This window comes from Melospiza georgiana, chromosome 1 (assembly GCF_028018845.1).
Source record: "Melospiza georgiana isolate bMelGeo1 chromosome 1, bMelGeo1.pri, whole genome shotgun sequence".
Lineage (NCBI taxonomy): Eukaryota > Metazoa > Chordata > Aves > Passeriformes > Passerellidae > Melospiza > Melospiza georgiana.
Window position 1 is genome coordinate 39,616,911 of NC_080430.1, and position 20,078 is coordinate 39,636,988.

Here is a 20,078-nt window from a genome sequence, read left to right on the forward strand (position 1 = left end):
GATCCTTAGAATTTGCACAAGATACACACCAGAACAAGACACCATGACCTTTTCAGATGGCCTTACCCTAAACAGAACTCAGATGCACAACGCCGGATTTGGCCCACTGACTGATCTCGTGTTCACATTTGCCAACCAGCTCCTGCCTTTGGAAATGGATGATACAGAAACAGGTCTCCTTAGTGCCATCTGCCTCATCTGTGGAGGTATTGTACTGCATGAACTCTAGTGCATTTCAAAAGGACACACATGATCATGTCTTCATTTATGTTCTACTTGTTTTGCTTTCCTTTAACATATTATATATATTTGTAACAATATATGTATTATATAAGCCACTTAATGCTAAAGGTTTGTTTTCCACTGGTGATAGTTACTGGTTTTATTATTGATAATTTGAAAAAAAAGTCCTGAAATCATTCTGTCAAGCAACCAGTCCTATTGTTTGCCTGACAAAGGGCATTGAGATACCTCAAAGAATGGTTGGAGTTGGGAGGGACCTCTGGAGATGGGGTCCTGCTGTGTTTTTGCTAAGCAGTGTATGGGTACCTGCATGAGTGAGCTTTCTTACAGCAAGATGCCCAATTACACAGCTTTTACTCATAAATATAATTGCATGCATCTGCATTGGTTTCAGTCACATGGAAGCCATTGGTGATAACCTTCTTTAGCAAAAAAATGTGTTATACTTCCAAACTGGGGCTGAAGGGAACTCAAAGGGCTGATTGTCAATTAAAATCATAGGCTTAAAATACAAAAAGTGAATTCTGAGATAATTTCCAAAATACTCTGTAAATTTCTATTGGTTTAATCACTTGGTCTCTCTTCTCCTTGACAAAATCTGGATTAGCAGTAGAAACACACCTTGTTTAGCTGGCCCATGTTGTTGAAACACAAACTGGGTGCTACAAGTGAGTGTTTGAAACACAAGAGTCAATCTTTGTTGGCAGTGGCCCTTTAGTACAAAATCATTCCGATTTTATGTGTCTCTAACCCATTAAAAGCATTGATGGGCTCCTAGATGTCAATGATGTGTGACTCCTGTGTCCCAGTGCAGAGGGTGGCATCTGTTGTCATCCAAGCCAGCACTGCCATCTGCTGATTTCTGATGGTAACTCACTTTCCTGTAGTAGTGGTAACAAAAAATAGCTGTAACCTCTATGAGTACCTGGGTTGCCTATCAATGACATATATAAAATCAGTTCCAAAATATTGTTTGCAGCAAGGTGTTTTCCCCTTGAAGAGGGAGGTACAAGAGCAAACTGGTAATTCTTGAGCCCCCACATGACAAACCCTTCCAGTCACCAAGGAAAGAAATTAATCCATGTTTCAGAAAGTTGTGGTTTATCCTCTTCCTATGGAATGCTCACTACAGAGTGTGCATTGTTTAGTGGAGAACAAAATTAATGGAGTTCTAATCAAGAACATGGAGGAGATTCTGTGATTTGGAGTTTATTTAAAAAAATAAATATTTAAAATCATAAGAGTGATATGATACTTTTCTACAGATCGCCAGGACCTTGAAGAACCAATGAAAGTGGATAAGCTTCAGGAACCCTTGCTTGAAGCACTGAAAATTTACATCCGAAAGAGACGACCCAACAAGCCTCATATGTTCCCAAAGATCTTAATGAAAATCACGGATCTTCGTAGCATCAGTGCAAAAGGTACAGTCTCTCCCAATAACTCAGCAGGACTGGCAGTGTTGTCTTTCAGAGGAACTGGCCTAGACACCTGGGTTGTTATTTTTTTAACACATCTAAGAAAGGTCCTTGTGATCTGATTCTTCCCAGCTTCTTTACATAGTGCCTGCCTTGAAATTGGTTTTGCTTTAAGCATGCATGGTGCTCCATTCTCCATGCAACTGACAATGAAAAAGATGTTGTAGGTGCAAGTAGTAGCAAATCATTAGCACAAAGTCTTTGTTAGACATTTCAGGACAAGATAAAACCTTTGTTCATGTTTACAAGGGGGTTCAGATCAACATGTGCTCTGTATCACCAATGGCTTTTTAAAAAGTCTGGTTACAGACTGCAGAAAACCCTTGTGCTACCAAAATTCCTCTAAACTGTGGTCTGATGCACTGGAGATTTAGAACTGATTTGATCCAGCATTTTGGAGATTCAGCCCCTCTAATCCAAACTAACCATATCTAAACACAGATCAGTTTTATCATTTTATGCAGTCTTGTATGTGCTGGATTGATCCTGTGCAATTCACAGTCTAAGCATTGTCATGCATTCTCTAAAGCACAGGTGTAGCTGAAATGCTTTCATTTGATCAGAACAGGTTCCCTGATGTACCAGTCTGAAAATAGAGTCTAAAGTGCAAGATTCCTATTCTTATTGTTATGGTGGCTGATGCAGTTTCACCTTCTTACTCTGCTTAGCACAGATTTGCTACCCCTGATAGATGAGCAGGCTCAAGAGCTTGTATGTACAGGTTCCTGTGTAGGTTGGATCTGTGCTTTTGGGAAGATTACTGACTTCATTTTACATGGTTTGGGGAAAGAGTCTGGGGAAAAATCCCCAGTACTTCATTCACTCAACTAAACATGCTTGTTTTAAATTTAAACCTTAACTGCTCCACTTCAAACTACATAAATCCAAGTTAAAAGATTAAGTTAGAGATATCTTTATAAAAAGGAATGACCAATTTAATTGGATTGATTAGAACCAAAAGAAGTAACATGGAAGGGAAACACCAGAGCTAGAAGCAAATGTATCCTAAAAAGGAACTTTACCAGGTTATCTAAAGCTTGCAGTTTACCCTCAAGTAAAACAAGCTCCATCCAACTGAATCTACAAAATAAACTTAGAGTGGTATTGAGCTATAAAGCATTTAGGGGAGCCCTTTTGTTCCACTGTTTATACTTGTGGGAAATCCATTTCCACTTCCCTCCTTCTTTACCAGAGCCTTCCCGCTCCTCAAGAACACAACTCCTTATATTTCATTCACAAGAAAGGCTTCTTTTCATTCTGACATAAGTATTTAACTCTAATTATATCATTAATGTTTCATAGTAGAACTAAATCATACCAAGGGATGGTGGTGTCCTGGAGGGCTGGGGATGTCTTGAGTTTCGTTTTAAAAGATGTACGTGAGACGATAATGACTTGGGGTGGTACCTGATCCCTGAAAGCAAACACCAAAGAAGGCATTAATCTGAAACACTGAGAGTGTCTGCTTTGGCATTAGAGGTATTCCAGCCAAAGGGTGAAGTGTTTGTGGGACTGAAGCAAGACAATTCCTGAGTTCTTCTCATCTTCTGAGTTCTCTTATCCCCTGATTAAGTTGGAAGTTTGCCAAACCTGAAAAATTTCTCTGGCTCTGCACTGAATGACCACACAAACACTTCACTGCACCTGATGTAACAGTGGAATGCAGATGTTTAACATGGCCAAATTGAGTTCATCACCACAGCTCTGACAATAGCTGGTTTTTTGGAGAACCTCTCTGCATCATTCTGTATTAATATCTTTCTCATTACAGTTATTTAAGAGACTCTTAAATCAGCATCCACTTGCAAAGTCAATCATTGCCTTTGTAGATGATTTTTTTGATGCTCCTCATGTGAGGCATAAACACTTAAATGCTCCTTTCCAGCCTGGAGGAGTGTGAAGTGCTCTCTCCAGCATCTCCACTGCAGCAGCATGGAGAAGCTGAGTATTTCTTTCCAAAGGATCGCTCTTCTGGAATGGTTTTTCAACAAACTGTTTTCTCTGGGTTTTTTTGGTTTTGTTTGTTTGTTTGTTTGTTTGTTTGTTTGTTTTTGGGGGGGGTGTTTTGTTTGTTTGGGGTTTTTTTGTTCTTCTTGTTGTTTAAAAAACAAGGTTCCTTTGCCATTGGACTCCAATTTTAAGATGATCAGGAATCCTGAGCAACAGGAATGCTGAGGTTTATGTCTATAAATTGCTTGATGCAGAATTCCCTCAGTGCTGCCTGCCCAGTGTCCAGCAGGGCCTTGCCTGCTGTGTCCCTGCCTGCTGACCACACACTGAGACTTTGTGCTGGGCTTTCTCTCCTCCCTAAACCAGTTGTTGTGGCTCCCAGCCTGAGTGGTCAGGACTGGTGCAGTAATTTTGTTTAATCCCGCATGCCCTCACCTGCAGAGCCCCCTCTGCCTGGTCCTTGTGACAAGCCCAGCTCAAAGAGCCTCAGCCAAGGCAGAGCACTACTCAAGGCTCCTGCTCACTCTGGGAGTTCATTAGCACAAGACAGGATGCCTGAATACAGAAGGCAGCTTTCCCCCCACAAAAAAAAAAAACCTTTTTGCTTGAATGTGTTCTTTTATAAAGTAATTGTTTGTTAAATTCTGCATCTTATTTCAGAGTTTTCTCTGTGGGAAGGAAACATTTTGACTTAGATCACTGCAGTTCTCTTGCAGGATTCACCTCACCTATTTAACATAGACAGGATTTTTGTCATTCTTTGCAGAACCAGTACAGTATAAAGACTAAATGTTATTTCAGTTTAAAAAGACATCAACATGATCACAGCCTAATTTAATTTGTCAGTATAATTTAATGCCATTTTGGGCCCTTCTTTAAAAATAGGCAGCTCATCCAATTTACCTGTATTGACATATCAATTGCTATGTGATAGATTTGAATTAATTTGTTAAGGAGTACTCACCTAGCTCCCTCTTGAACTGCATGAAGCAGATCACTCACACACCTTTGTGTGCGAGAAGTATAGAAGGAGACACCAAATCCATTAACAAAATACACCCTGAAATTACTCATGTAATGTTAACAGAAAGGAAATTGTATGAATCGTGCTCATGGGAAGGATTTTGTGTTTTCTTTTTAAAGGTGCAGAACGTGTCATTACATTGAAAATGGAAATTCCTGGATCCATGCCACCTCTTATTCAGGAAATGTTGGAGAACTCTGAAGGACATGAACCACTGACACCAACCTCAAATGGAAATACTGCAGAACACAGTCCCAGTATCTCACCTAGTTCAGTGGATAACAGCAGTGTCAGTCAATCCCCTATGGTGGAATAAGACATTTTCCAGCTACTTCAGACATTCCTAATACCTTATGTACAGGGATGAAAAGCAAGAAAACATTTTTACTGCTGCTTAGTTTCTGGACTTAATATATATCTATATATGTATATATATATAGATAAACTCAACAAGGACCAAGAAATTTTCATATGTATCGATATATACTCCTTGCTGTTTAAACTCTTAAAACTAGAAAATGCAAACTTTTGAAACTCTAAATCAGCCATTTCATGCAAAAAAAAAAAATAGTTAAGCTTCTGTTTTCTTCTCTGAACACTCAATATTGCATGGTGACAAGACAGATCTCAGTCTTCAAATTCTGGTTGCATTTCTGATGACTTTGTACATACAAATGTATGGCTGTACTCTCCATACTGGATGTTTGGTGCTTTCCTTTTGTCTCTCATACCTAAAACGATCAAGACACCAACCACAGGACATGGACTACTGTACACATCCAGAGAAGGAAGTTGAAAGGACCGTCTGATTTAGTTGAAATATGAAAACTTGTCCTTGCTGCCCTCAGTTTGCATCTCCTTCCTTGTAAAAAGTATACAAAATGTCACTGCCCCAGCAGAAGAGGTATCAGTATCAGCATTAACTGCCAGATCAGTTATTCAGATGTCATTTGTTCCACTGTTAATGTCACTTTAAAGTTTAAAGAAGTGGTTTCTTAGCTGGCTGGTGACCTAGCTCCACAATTACCTGCTCCATTTCGACAGCAATGCTATAGCCTCCAAGGCAGAAACACTTTTCAGTGTTACCATGTTTTTGTTTACTTGTTCACAAGCCATTAGGGAAACTTCATGGGATGATAACCAGCAGACTCACTTACAGCTTTTGAATCGCTGAGTCCAGGGTATTTCCTTACGAATCAACTGCCAGGAATCAGCTGGGCTTTCCAGCCTTCCAGGTGCTAAGGAAGTACAGCTAGGACTCCCAGAAACACAAGGAGAGAATCTGCCTTCTTGGCCTTGTTAAATCACCATGAAGCAGAGTGAAAACTGTGGTAGGATGGTTAACAGATTTAAAGTGTCAGTTTCTTAGGTTTCATTTAAAGCACTAGTGGAATTTTTTTTTTTATATATTCTAGCAAGTCTGTGATGTACTTTCACTGGCTCTGTTTGTACATTGAGATTGTTTAACAATGCTTTCTATGTTCATATACTGTTTACCTTTTTCCATGGAGTCTCCTGGCAAAGAATAAAATATATTTATTTTAAAAGTTGTGTAGAAGTAGTCCCTCTAGCCCAAATTTTATACACGCACATACACACGGTAGTTTTCCATTTTTTAATGTTTAAACTTCATTTCAAAAAGCAGGTTTGCTGTTTGCAACCATGACAATTAAAATGTGCTTTAGCACAGCTGTCTAGAACATCTCTACAAGCCAGTCAGACAAATACATGACATTTCAATGAGTAAAAAAGAGCATAAAACTGTAGGTGTAAGAACAAAATGTTAAAATGCCTACACACAATAATAAAAACCATCAAATACATTATCACATAAAATAAGTCAAATGTACAAAAGTTTGCAACAGAGGGGACAAAAGGACAACACAAGATACTTGTTGGAAAACATTTTTGTGCTCTTTGGGCACTTAATTAAACATATCAAAATCATCATCTTCATCAGACTCTGCAAAATATTTCACTTCTTTTCTAGCCCGGCCTGTCCGTGGCTTTGGGGCAGTTTCAGAGGCAAAGCCTGACTGGAAGATTTCCACATCAGAATCCTGGTCAAAAGTGGCCTTCTTGGATTTCTTTAGAAAAGAAAAGACAAATCAGTTGTGATGCTTTGGACATTTTCCATTTTAATATTCAGAATTGAAAAAAAAAAACCTCTTTAGCATCCAATTGCTAATGACACCTCAGCCCCCAACACCATATTAGCAACTTATAAGAACTTAACTTTTATGTAAAGGAATTAGTGAGGTTCTTTTTACAAAGAGAAGAGAGCAGAGATGGACCAGACCTTGCTTGGTGTGGACTTGGGTGTTTTCTTCCCAGGGTTGTATTCACCTTCATTTTCTGAACCAGATGCTTTCCTTTTCTTTGCCCCTCTTCCTTTTCCTAGGTCAGAGATTATGAGTTAACTTTGTTGCTTTTCAAAAAAAAAATAAACTCCAGACTTTATCAAACTGAAAAACCCCCTAGTGAAGTTACTTTAGTATGTCCACATGTTAAGCTCAAACCCAGTTTACTACTCAAGCTTCTTCACAACAGCAGTGTAGTACAGGTATCTTTTTATTTTCTCAGTTTTAAATATTTTCCACTTGTTCCACAGTCACCATTCACCCTGACAGCTCAAGCTGTCAGTTCAAGACAGGGACAAAATCCATGAGATCAGATAACTTCTACACTGAAGCAGAACTGCAAGTCCTTGGTCACCTTCTGCACTGACTACACAGCATTAATTCCCCATTAATATTTAGTAAATTTACTTTTAACCTCAACCATCAACACTGGCACATCCTTTACAGACTCCTCCAATTACACTGCTTGCTGTGCTGTGTTGTGAGGACTCAGAGAACTGGGATACAAAAAATGGGCTTAAAAACCCAGAAAGTGCTACTTACTACAATTACTACCAGAATTTTACTGGCTTGGAAGGAGCTGAGTTCAAAGAAAATGAGCAGTATCCAGTAGAATGGAAGATGGTGGGTGGAGGGTGAAGCTATTAAATGCATTCCCAACAGTGAAGGTCAGATAAAACATCCACACGTGGTTTGCCAAGAAGTCAATACATTGCATTTGCCATATGAAAGGCTGAGTAATCTACCAGTGATCAGTGTACTCATAACTCACCCCAATTATTGTGGTTCTTACAATAATTGTGAGCCCTGTGCTCCTACCTTTGGGTGGACTCCGACCCAGGTGTGACTCCTACCTTTGGGTGCTGCCGTCTTCTTTGGAATGCCAAATTCTGAATCTGAATCAGAGTTCACAGTTTCCACCTTCTTGGCCTTGGGAGCTCTTTTAGGCTTAGGGGGAGCATCTAGTTTTGCTGTTGGAAGTTCAAAGACACTAAATAAATTCACAAATTGGTTGAACATATTAAATTGCACTAGATACTCCAATTATGGCACAAATGGCAGACATTAAAACAAGATGAGTGACTTCTGCACTTGGGGAAAACATACTTCAGCTTTGATGCTGGAACTGTGTGGAATAAACAGGAGGTTTCCTGTGTCCTGCTCTGAGAAGGATTGGTGCACCCAGTACTATTCCAGGTTCTTGGCTGAATACTGTTTCATCTTTTTGAGTACAAACCAGGTTACCAGTGGGTAAAGCAGTAACAGAAGTCCTGCAGGTTGGATACTCTCACCATGTCTGGATACATCACAGTATCCAGCTGCTTGTGACATTTTTGCCTTCAGGGTGGTATGACTGTGGACTGCTTTCCCCAGGATTACTGCAGGAGTTTGGGAGGCAGTGCCTCGTCTCTGTGACATTGCTTTCTGTCAATCTCAGTGAAAAGGAACTTTGGAAAATGCTGAAAGGAGAGGAAGGGAACATTCTGCATTTCCTGGAGAATTTCAGTCAGTGCCACACAACTAATCTGGCTGTCTTTAAAAGATGGTGATTGGAATGTTCCCACAGGGGGAGTCAAGGGACAGAATCATGGAACCATTTAGGGTCTTCTCTGACTCTTAAGATCATCAGGTCATGTGTTCTGTAGGCTCACAGATGAGTCTTGCAGAAACCTCAGATACACACCTGACCTACCCTCTGCCTCAAACAGACCCAAGTACAAACTCTCCAGACACCAGGAATGTGGATGTTTGTGAGAACTCAAATTTAATTTATGGGATCACAACGGGGATGTGTTTGGAGAACAAGAGAGTGTCTCCACAAGCATTTTGGTTATGATGCCTTGAACTGCAGAAACAGAGGTACAATACACTGCCACAGACACTGGATTTGTTCTTCTCTGGAAACAGAGCCTGGTATCAGTGGGTAACTCCTGTGAAGTCTGACCAAAGGACAGCAAACCCCTTAGCTGTCACCTGGTGGCTAAAGGACTGACTTCCCTCTGTACTAAATACAGGGGGATTCTCATCTGCTACTTTAACTTCCACCCCTAATGGCTGCACAAGTGTGAAGGATCTCTTAACAGCAGCTTGATGGCAAATCAGCTCAGCCAAGCTCTCCACTAGGTATCATGACAGGAAACAGAGTGTGCAGCACAATCAGCATACACAGCTTCTCAAGAAGCCCAAGTTTTTAGCAGGAAGTCCAGGTATGGTATCAGTCCCACAGGTGATGCAAAGAGTAGATCTCACTGCTAGAATCTCAGCAGCTGGGCTCTTCAAAGCTGTTCAAGCTGAGCACCTGCTTATCAAGAGTTAGCTTGCTTTTCAAATTTCCCTTAGGCTTTACTATAAAGCCCTAAAACCACAGACAGCTCAAATAATCATGGAAAAGTTCAGCTGTCTCTTGATCCTCTGTAGTGAACAGCAGAGGTCAAGAGATTTCATCCCAAATTGATTGGAGTCTGAAGTCACAGAAAATCAAACAGCTCTGGAACAATCATTTCAGCCACACACAATGAGCACTCCCAGTGTGAGGGTGAGTGGGTGGAATATGACATTACCAGAAAATGGGTTCTGAGGAGGCTGCTGCCAAGTCCATGAAGATGGACTTAGAATCAAAGAGACTATGAAAAGGGTAACCAGATGACCAATGAACTAAACCTGCTGGGCTATCACTGAACTGTCCAGCTGTGATGATGAAAGTGCGGTCATGTCTGATCTGGGCAGAAAAGAAGAAAAGAGCTGAAAACTGGTGAAAACACCTGTCATGTTGCCATGCACTGAGAAGGAGAGTGCCCCCAAGGCTACTCAGAAGGCAAAAATTTAACTCTTGCTTGAAAGAGAGCTGGTTTATACCTATTCTGTATGTGTACAGGTTAATCGAAACTCAGAAACAGATCACAGTTCCATTTTAAGGTTTTGAGTTAGGCTAATGACAATTCACTTACATCCAGACCCTCAAAAAACAGAGACGGAGAAAGATTGAATTTTAAATTGCATCCATGCCTGGCTACTGCATACAGAGTTCACTCTTCCATTTGCTGGAGTACAGAAATTCAATATAAAAGTCTACTCTATTAGAGATAGCTATTTCTGTATGCAATCTTTATTTACTGTACTACAGAACTCTACCAACAACTGGAAGTGTTTGAGAAGTAATCAGGCATTCACTGATTTGAACTGTTAACAAATTAGAGTGGACACAATGCATTAAGAAATAGATTAAAAATAGGGAGGCAAAGGGGGAAAGGGTGGAAAGATGCTGCACTGGTGCCTAAAATAGAAAACAACATATTTTTTTCTCATTTTTTAAGAGAATAAGTTAACTATTGTAACTGGCCACTTTCTTGTCATTCTCCTTGACGTACCTTTCTTGACAGAAGAATTAAAATATTAAGTTCAGCTGCAAGTTGGTCAAAAGAAGTTTTAAAAAACAAAGGCCCCAATATCATAGGGAAAAAATACAAGATGACAGCTCTAAAAGGTGACTAATAACTGAAAGAATTTATACCTCTGAAGTCTGAGGAGAGTCTCTCATCCTCTGTTCCAAGAGGAAAAAGTGATAGCCTTCTGCTCTGGTTTTGGCTGGGACAGTTTGTTTTCTTCATTGTAGGTGGTAGGGGACTGTGTTTTGTATTTGGGCTGGAGATGATGATGACAATGCAGGGATATTTTGCTGCTGCTGACACTGACTCAGGGCCTTTTCTGCTTCTCACACCAGGAAGGGGCTGGGGGCGCACAAGGAGTTGTGAGGGGACAGTCCTGACAGCAGCCTCCAACTGACCCAAGGGATATTCCACACCTCCTGGTGGCATGCTCCACTTTACTTATCCCCTGAAGCTAAAAACCTCCCATTAGTTAAACTATTTGAAGGCTGAACACTACCTCCAGACGTGGAAGGTAAGAAGTTCTGACACTACAAAGTAGCCAGTGGAAAGAAACAATATTATTAAGGAGCTGGAGAAAGCTCATACCCTGTTGCTGAATGTTAATGAGCTCAAATACCTTATTGCTGAATTTCACAGAGCTCAAAATAAATGGAAGCAGTTCCTACTTTGAAGACTGAAGAGACAATGAAAAGGTGGAGATGATGACTTTCAAATAAAAGGATTGGCTTCCAGGCCAATTCTATACATACCCTTTTTAGCAGCTACTGTTTTACTTGGAATTTTCTCTGTTTGTTTTGGGGCAAAAGATGATGAGAAAACAGGAGCAGAATCCTCATCATCACTGTCCAATTTTGTTGTATCTACAACCACAGAGTAAGTTTAGAATAAGATCCATTCACGGCATATATTAATTACATCAATATTAACTACAGTAAAAATCTCAATAAGTGTTTGTGATGCTTCAGCTATGGATGTACTGTGACTTCCTTACCTATGATACAAGCTTTGTTCCTCTAAAGATCAGAAGTTCTTTCACTTTTCCCCTTTATAGAGAGGGAGGATGTGGACATCCTTCTCCTGTAACTACTCTGTGAAGTTTGTATGTACCACTCCCCAAAATATCCCATTAATAGTTGCTATAAAAATTAAATGGAACTGTGAAAACAATCTCACCATCATCTGTCTTCTGAGAGTAAGATGGAAAAGAGAAGATGTTCCCAAAATCTTGATTCTTCTTGGCTTGAGATGTTTTTCTACTTACAAGCAAAAAAAAAGGGAATTGTATGAGTTACATCAAGCACATAGTAAAGTACGCAGACATCATAAATATCCATGCAAAATTTAAATCCTGCTTTAACATTTCCAGCATTTTTGTATCTGCTGGCAGCAAACCCCTAAAACTGACATCCAGTCAAGAACTCCAGGCATTTCAAATTAAGAGAATTACATTTTTTTCGTAAGTTCTCTCTACCAGACTGGCACAAGACAGAAAACAGAGAACCTTTAAAAACATAGTTTAACAGGTGATATTACAGACAGTGTATCATAACTATTTTATATGTTATTATATTATTCTTTTAAATCATGAGTCACCCCTGCATAGGTCAGTTGCAAGGCTGAGATAACATACACTTGAATTCCTCCACATTTTATTTGTCATGGTGCATGCAGAGCAATAACAGCTGATGTTTCTCAGTTTTGTTCAGAAACTTCTGCATTGAAAACATTATTAATAAAAAAAATCCTACTGAGTTAAAGTACTTACTCTGGAGATGGCTTTGATTTGGCTGGGGAGAAGTCATACTCATCTTTTTCTAAGCTGTCTGAGGGAACAAACTCATCCTCTCTGTCATTTGTAACTGGAGAGGCTTTTACTTTGAGTTCATCCAAATCGTTGTTATTGTTGGCATCATCATCATCGTCGGCATCATCTTCTTCTTCTGAGAAGTCAAAAGTGTACTTGGGCCTCTCAGCTGAGAAAATCACACATGTTCACAGTTCAGGAGAGTTGTTTATGTTATATAATGCATATATATATACACAAATCAAAGTGGAAGTCAGTGAACAATCCCTGCCTCATACTACACAAGATGAAAGAATGGTGGATAATAAATTTGTTACAGCCTGGAAGAATAAAGGGCTTAAAGAATAAAAAATAATTTAGATGCTAGCAAACATTCAACACCTCTTGTAGCTTGCCCAGCCACCTTCAGCTAAAGGCATTATGGAGACATTGTGCATCAGTACTTTTAAGGAATGAGAATCCTTCACTTAAAATTGAAGCTTTCTTGAATCCATGATTTGAATATTCTTCCTAATTTTCCAGAAACACTGTGGTGGTTTTTTAAACCATCACATACTTACATACTTTCCAAACCTTCAGGCTTGGTTTTCACAGAGTGTTCAGAATTTTTTTGACAATTTTTTACTTGCCTTGTAGGCCTTATTTGGCAGTATACTTGTATCAGAGTAATGTTTTTGTTTGTAAGAGTATTGTCTTGTCTGTTTCTTCTATAATTCACTAGTTTAGTGACTAATTTCTATTCTATTGTTTAGAAAAGGGGACAAGATTTCTGATCCAAATTACAAAATCTTTCATAAGAAATTCCTGATCTTGACTTAAGAGTATTCTTCACACAGTGAAGGAAATGTAATGCAAGTTACCTGTAGGCAATAAAGTCCTAAAGGAAGTCCTAAGGTCAAAGGAAAATGTGGGTTTGTAGTTGAAACTTTCAGTCACAATACACAATTCACAAAGTCTTGGGTACCTGCAGCTCTCCTAAGCAGAGAGTCTCTGGGAATAATCACAGGCTCATTTTCTTCTAAATCACTTTCAGACTTGGATTCATCATCTGACCATGGGTTTCGTTTCTTCACTTTTTTTGCACTGGGTTTTGTAGATGATGGTGTCCTTCTTACCCTGGCACCTGCCAAAAGTAAAAGCATTTACTACAGTCAGGTTAAAAAATATTTTCACCTTTTGTAATTGTTTACAAATTAAGTATAAATTTTCATCTTAAAAAGTTCTCCTTTAAACACTGTAAATTTTCTTCTCCTCCAAATGTTGTAAATTTTCTTCTCCTCCCTGAAGGAAGATTTAACATGAAATTATTTCACAGAGAACCTGACGACCTGCTGCCAAAGAAATTTGTTTTATGACTAAAAAACATAACATCTCTAATTTTAAGTTTTGCCATCAAACTTCTGTTTCTTTAAAGGTTGCTAGAGTTTTCCAGGCAAAGAATGTGCAGTTTTCCATTATTCAGGGAACACAATCAGAAACAATTATTGGATAAATACAACAAACATGGGAAGTAGAGGATATCCTATTGTGGAGAGGGGGTAAAAATGTGGTCAGCCAACTGCAGGGCAAGCTCAGGTCAAGCTGGGCTAATTGGCCCTGGCTCAACAGTGGCTGTGGGAGATTTGAGCTGCAAGCAAACAAGTCAGTCATAACTGCACTCAGTGAATCTACTCAGCTTGGATAAGCCCCTGAATAATTAAACCCAGATCTTATCTCAGAATAATTATTTGTGCAATCACGATTTTTTTCCTTTTTTCTGAAAAAAATAAACCCCCTCATACTTCAACCTTCTCTTCCGTCTCCAGCCTTGTTTTTGTTGCTGCCTCCCTGTTACAGTGTATTCCTCAAACAGCAATAATAAATTCCCACCAGCAGAGGAAATGGGGAAGTGAGTGTTGGTCACCTGCCAAGCCACAGCACCCACAACTTTCTGAAAGTTGGAATGACTGAATATGTCAATAGAAAATACATTTATTTAACCACGTTCTACAATCTATACTATTACTCAGACTGAGGGGCTGAAGGTGACTGCCCTGTCCTTCAATATCAAAGAGCACACAAACTAGACATTTCAGTTTGCAAGGAATTAGACTCATTATGTAAAAATAATCTATTTTTCTATACACAAGTTTGAAGATTTAGACTTCTCCCCCCGACCCCAGCCCCACAACTGAAATGTAGAAAATGTAAGATCCATCATCCCAGCATAGCAGCTCACACAAAGAAATTTCAGAGTACTTTCAAATATTTCATTTTAGGGAAGAAAACCAGATGAAATAGTGATTATTGTGCTGTATTTCCCTTCTCACACTGTGTTAAAAATGCATTTCATGCCCAGTAAATACACATCTAAAGTGAAATATGGCTGTGCAAGGGTCTTACCAGGCTCCTTCTTCTCTCTCTTGGGTTTAGGGGTTTTAGCTGCTGCAGCTGATGCATTCAGTGAGTCATCCCCACCACCCTCAGCTGGCACACCACCAAACTCTTCATCAAATTCCATTTTTATTGCTAGAGAATCAGTTTCACCCTAAAATTGCAAAATAAAATTATTTACACCTTTATATCTCAAGACTGAACTGGACCAGTTTTGCAGATGATAATAAACGAATGTAGACTAGTATATCAACATTTGTTGAATAGTCTTGGAAAGAAGTTATCTCAATACAAACACCTGAACAATAAGCAGTCTCCTGAGGTTTGCAAATGCACAAGAAATCCAGTACAAATTTCTTATGCATTAGGTGAGCAAAACAGTGCAAACACAGCACCAGTGACAATCTGGCGATTTGGGTTTATGCTACTGGAGTAGAAAAAGACACCAGCTAAATAATAAATAATTTAACTGCAGCAGTCATTTTGGTTTACCTTTTTCTTTTTCAGCAATTTCCTGCTGGCATCAGCTTTCATGGCAGATGTAATCTGTGGAACTATTCTTCTGCCAAATGGTGATGGCATGGTCTCTTCCAGCTGGAGTTTCTTCATCTTGGGTTTCCCAACTTTGCCTTTTATTGGTTTGCCAACCATGCCAGCCAGGACATCTTCTCTTTCCTGTGCTTCTACTTTCTAACAAACAAGAGGAGGCAAAAGGGGGGAAACACATTATTTTTTAACAAGGACAAAGCGGAACATGATGATTATTTAAGATTCAGCTCCTTTATACATGGAGCATAAGGCTCCCCTTAATTCTCACTTGAATTGGAACACAATTTTCAGTTCTGGAACAGTGTCCACTTATTCTTGGTAAATTCATTACCCTGTAGAGCTAAAAACTGGACTTTTATTCAAGAATAAATACAAATTTTTGGACACTGTTACACTGAAAAATCTTTCCTCTCTCCAGTTTTTATTTAGCAAGTATGTACCCGGTACTGTTCTAAGTTTCTATTATTTCAGCATTTAATTTAAACATTTAGTTTTGAAGTGTGCCATTTCAAAAGATTGTACCAGCCCTTTTCAGAAAACATGAAAAACTGAGGTTCGGCAGGTTATTCACCAAAGGGACTTTCCCTTTTTTTCCTGAATTACTGATAAGGCAAACTAAGGACCCCTCACATAGTATTTATAGTCTACACACTTCATTCCTGAATGTACAGTTCTGAATTTGGTAATACTTACTGCCTCACAAAAAATTAGATCATATAGAACTACTGTAATTATTATCATTACCAGTTACTACTCACAGGTTTTTGTGTCATCTAAAAACTAACTTTCTCCTAGTTATTTTTCTTTTAATATCACTGACTTGGAAAAAACATCAAATTGGATAGATGCAAGAAACAAACCCTGAGAAATACTACCTATACTGTTCTATCAAGAACACAGATATGCAATACTGATTTCCCAGTTACCATTATATTCTGAAATGAATCTACTTTTGATTCAAAATGTGGTATTTTAAAATTATTTTTCTTAAATTTTAATTAATTTTTATTAGTGTTTTTAATTAAATTAATATGAATGTCACATTTTAGAAATATATATAAAGTAAAACATACTTCAAGCTCTTCAACAAAGGCTGCTAGATCTTCTTTCCAGAGGTCTGAAGGAGATTTCCTTTTAAGATCATTTAGTTCTCTCTCCTAAAACAGGGAAGTAGTACAGAGAACGTAATCACAACTAAAGCAAATGCCACTGAAGACTAAACATTCCAAACAGGCACATCAGCATTTACAGTGCCATTTCAGAATAAACCTTCCAGGTGTACCAACCTTGGAATCTCTCTGCTTGATCAACTCTTCCACCTTCTCTTTTGTGAGTGACCACAGGGACATGTTCAAAATGTAGTTGAAGTCAGGGCCAGAGGCTGGACCAGAAGCAGAGGAAGCATCATCATTTGCATTCTGAGAGTCCTCCTCTTCTGCTGCCTGAGGTGAAACATTCCCAATTACAAGTATTAGTGATCTTAGCTGTGTGCCTGAACTGTGACACTGCTCCAAAGCACCATCACAGAGCAGCCAGGTGTGCCCTCACAGACTCAATAACCCAAACATTTTCTGGACCTTTCCAAAAGGCTGTGTTCCTGTGACTTTCTAGAGCTGATTATTTAATCATTTGATTTAAGAAAACAAACTGAACCTGTGCTAGAGCCTTGTATGCTGCTGGCTGCAGATACTGGAGCTGTCCCACCAATCTCTCAGGGCTGAGACCTTTGCCCTTTGGGTATTCATAGATATATCTATTCCTTCAGAAAATGAGCACAGTCCTTTGAATAACAGCTGGTATCAAAGCCCCAGATGTGCAAACTGGGGTTTGAGAGTAGATCAAAATTTCTCTAAAAAACAGTTTTGTTATAAAATAGAAATAATTTCATAGAGTTAAAATACAGTATTAAAAATACAAAAGAAATGTGAAATGAAAACAAATAGCTAAAACAGTGGCAAAGACAGAAAAGGGATGGGTGACAGAACTTCAAAGCTGCTTTTCAAAGCAGTTCCATCTGCCCACAGTAATGGAGATGTAACTTTGAAATTACACTCGTCACATCTCTCTTTTGGAACAATAAAAACTGGTTGGTTCTAAAAAAAGCAGAAACAAATACAGGTCAAGGTCATGGTCAAATTTACTACAATAATAAAAGTCATAAGTTTATAACATCCATGTTTCTTTACAGAAAAGCAATTAATAAGTTATGTAGAAATAATGACTTTTAGTAATTAGTTGTATGTGTGGGGTAACTAATGCAGCACTCTCTGTATCAGCCAGTCAGAAATCAAGTGGCGAGTTTTGATTTGGGTACATTAAGAAATTCAGTCCTCTGCAATCTCATTTTTAGACTTGTACTATCGAGTTTTCTTCTAAGCATTACCTATACACAATACTAGTATCATGTAACTTTATTTTTGTGTAAATTCAGTGGTTTTTATAATGGAAGCCAATAAGGAGTAATGAATAATGGTTTTTAAGTGCTATGCGTGTGTTATAAATTAAGCTAGACTACTAAAAAACAAGCAATATAATTTATAACAGTAACCACATCAACAATATCCAGATTATTACCTTTTCCTGTGCTTCTTTCCAGGCTTTTACTGGATCAGATTCATAACCTCTCTGGACCAGCATCTGAATCAAATCTCTCTTTGATCTGTTCTCTACAAGATACACACAAACACAGAGGAGGCAAAGGAAAAAAAAAAAGGAAAGTCAGTGTCATGAAAATCTTGCATGTAAGTACTTTTTACTATACTTATATACTTTCCAGATCTGCCCCACTGTTAACAATTCTAATTTCTGTTTACTCACCAATGGTTATTTTTCCTTGTATCTTCTCCAGGATGAAACGAGCCTGGTTGTTCAGCTTGGTGGACTCCGCACCCAGCATGCCCACCAGCCACTCCTTGCGCAGGCTGTAATAATGTAACCGCAGATCAAAGAACTCCTTCAAGATGTCCTGCACAGTTTCATACTTCTTCAAGCACCCCATGTGATCAAACAGCACCTAGAAAATACAGGATAGACTTGAGAGAGGCTGTGTGACTCAAACTTTGTAAACTTTGTTAGCCCTTGTGTAAGTGTTCAGTTCTACTGCATGTATAAAAGCAGTGTACAAAAAGTGGTACTTTGAGGAGTGTGAACTCAAACCTCACTTTGGAGCTAGGCAGCACAGAGCTGGATGGTCTTTATTTTTAGTCATAAGGAGATTTAGGATGAGATTTATGGCAGTACAATCAAACAAAAAGACAGCTATATAGAGTAATATGCTTGAATTCACTTGAATGACTAATTTTATCTATATATTAAATCACAAGTTCAGCGGCAACTGATGATTCACAACTATTTAATGTAACAGTTGCAAAGCTTAATAATCCTTAATAATCTTTCAACTCAGCTGTGAAATCTGTCACTTTTCAGCTGTGAAAACTACCATCCTTCAAGTTCAAGCACAAAGTAAGAAATCATTTTTACTTGATAGGTGGAATCAATCCTGTCTGGCTTCTGACATCTCCAGTTCAGACATTTATAGGTGAACCAGTCACCCTCGGTGCCCTCCATAGTCAACTGGAAGAAATAAACCCCTCTAGGGGATGATTTATCTATCTAAAATAGCTGTCTGGGAGTTGGGGGACAATGGCCAAGCTCACATAACTTTTTAAGGTTCTTACACTAGGGCAGATTAATTCCCACACAGGTACAGAAAGCAGCCCTTACAATTTATTATTTATTTTGGCAGGCAGAAAATGCAGGAATTCAGCTGCAAAACATTTTGTAATATGTGAAATGTAAAAGTGACAACAGATTCTCACAGTTGTTCCTACAGTTGTTTAAATGTGAGAAATACCATCATCCTGATTTGGTAGAGTAGCTTTTCAAGTACAGTCTGGAAAGTTAGTTGAGCAAGGCCTATTTCCTTTTCCAAATCTATGGTCATTAATTTATTTTTAACCTATTTTCACATAGCTTTTGATGCACACAGCAATAGCAACAATAATGATATTTGTGTTTTGTGATAATATCTGAATGTAGCATCTGCCATAAAAAAAAACAGAACTGTTTTTTCAGTATCTGTAAAGACAGGATGTTTGGAAATCTTTGCAGAAATTAACTTACACTTAAATCCCTCTCAGAATAGACAGACATATTTATTCATATTCTTAGTAAATAACAGCACTATTATGTCTTCAGCAGCTTAAGAACAGTGTTTGCTATACCTTGCCACCTAAAATTGGATTTATGCTGGTGGAAACATTGGATCATTTAATTCATATTAGAGGCATAACAGTCCTGCAGAAAGTGCAATTTTAAAAATGTAATTTGTCTCAAGTTTAAAACTCAAATCTAATTATAATATGGCAGAAAGTTATTTGTATGATCTACTTTACATTAACCACTTTTGGTTCACTGCACAAGAGATTTTCAATTACAGGAAGGCAACCACCCCAGGCCTGTCCTATTTGAAAGACTCATCATAAAATGGATTCACGTATTCATACTGACTTAGCATTGGTCATCACTATAGTTTTCTACAATTGAAACAATTTCTAATACACAACACACTGTTCAATACCAAGAACCAAAGCATACTATAAAAACATTTGATTTTACAACAAGCAACAGTAGGGATTCTAATAGCCAAACATGAAAAAGTTACCATAGAATTACAAGTAAGACTTGTTTGAAGCTTAAAGACTTTGTGCAATCCAGCAGCTTCTGCCTGTGCAAGCTTTTCTTCTGTCATTTTCACAACAAATTTCACAGTCGTATCAGTGTGGTATTCCTTATAGTCAGAAATTAATGCTGGAGTTTTCTCGGTCCCGTTCAACATAGGTTCTAGAACCTGTTCTTTGTATACCTGTTGAAAGTAGGGCAGCAAAAAACAGAACCACTTGAAATGCC

The 20,078-nt window shown here is 38.5% G+C and overlaps 2 protein-coding genes across 12 annotated transcripts in view; one reads left to right on the forward strand and one right to left on the reverse strand.

Annotated features, from left to right (window-relative positions):
• The window catches only part of RARB (retinoic acid receptor beta), a 321,962-nt gene extending 315,727 nt beyond the window's left edge, over nt 1-6,235 (forward strand). For all 8 annotated transcript variants that reach the window (XM_058042289.1, XM_058045096.1, XM_058041608.1 and 5 more), the window contains 3 exons: nt 2-206; nt 1,509-1,667; nt 4,815-6,235. In XM_058042289.1, coding sequence (XP_057898272.1) covers nt 2-206; nt 1,509-1,667; nt 4,815-5,011 — 561 coding nt within the window. In that variant the 3' untranslated portion in view covers nt 5,012-6,235. The remainder of the gene's footprint in view (nt 1; nt 207-1,508; nt 1,668-4,814) is intronic.
• Nucleotides 6,236-6,296: 61 nt separating this feature from the next.
• Nucleotides 6,297-20,078, reverse strand: part of TOP2B (DNA topoisomerase II beta) — a 61,752-nt gene continuing 47,970 nt past the window's right edge. Inside the window, exons 23-36 of one of the 4 annotated variants that reach the window (XM_058038869.1) lie at nt 19,834-20,034; nt 17,988-18,183; nt 17,745-17,836; nt 16,457-16,612; nt 16,244-16,327; nt 15,114-15,311; nt 14,631-14,775; nt 13,213-13,371; nt 12,210-12,417; nt 11,618-11,697; nt 11,194-11,304; nt 7,910-8,026; nt 6,995-7,092; nt 6,297-6,782 (exon numbers count right to left, since the gene is read on the reverse strand). In XM_058038869.1, coding sequence (XP_057894852.1) covers nt 6,621-6,782; nt 6,995-7,092; nt 7,910-8,026; nt 11,194-11,304; nt 11,618-11,697; nt 12,210-12,417; nt 13,213-13,371; nt 14,631-14,775; nt 15,114-15,311; nt 16,244-16,327; nt 16,457-16,612; nt 17,745-17,836; nt 17,988-18,183; nt 19,834-20,034 — 2,007 coding nt within the window. In that variant the 3' untranslated portion in view covers nt 6,297-6,620. Of the gene's footprint in view, nt 6,783-6,994; nt 7,093-7,909; nt 8,027-11,193; nt 11,305-11,617; nt 11,701-12,209; nt 12,418-13,212; nt 13,372-14,630; nt 14,776-15,113; nt 15,312-16,243; nt 16,328-16,456; nt 16,613-17,744; nt 17,837-17,987; nt 18,184-19,833; nt 20,035-20,078 lie in introns of all 4 variants that reach the window. The other 3 variants (XM_058038026.1, XM_058040478.1, XM_058039672.1) reach the window with 3 other exon arrangements.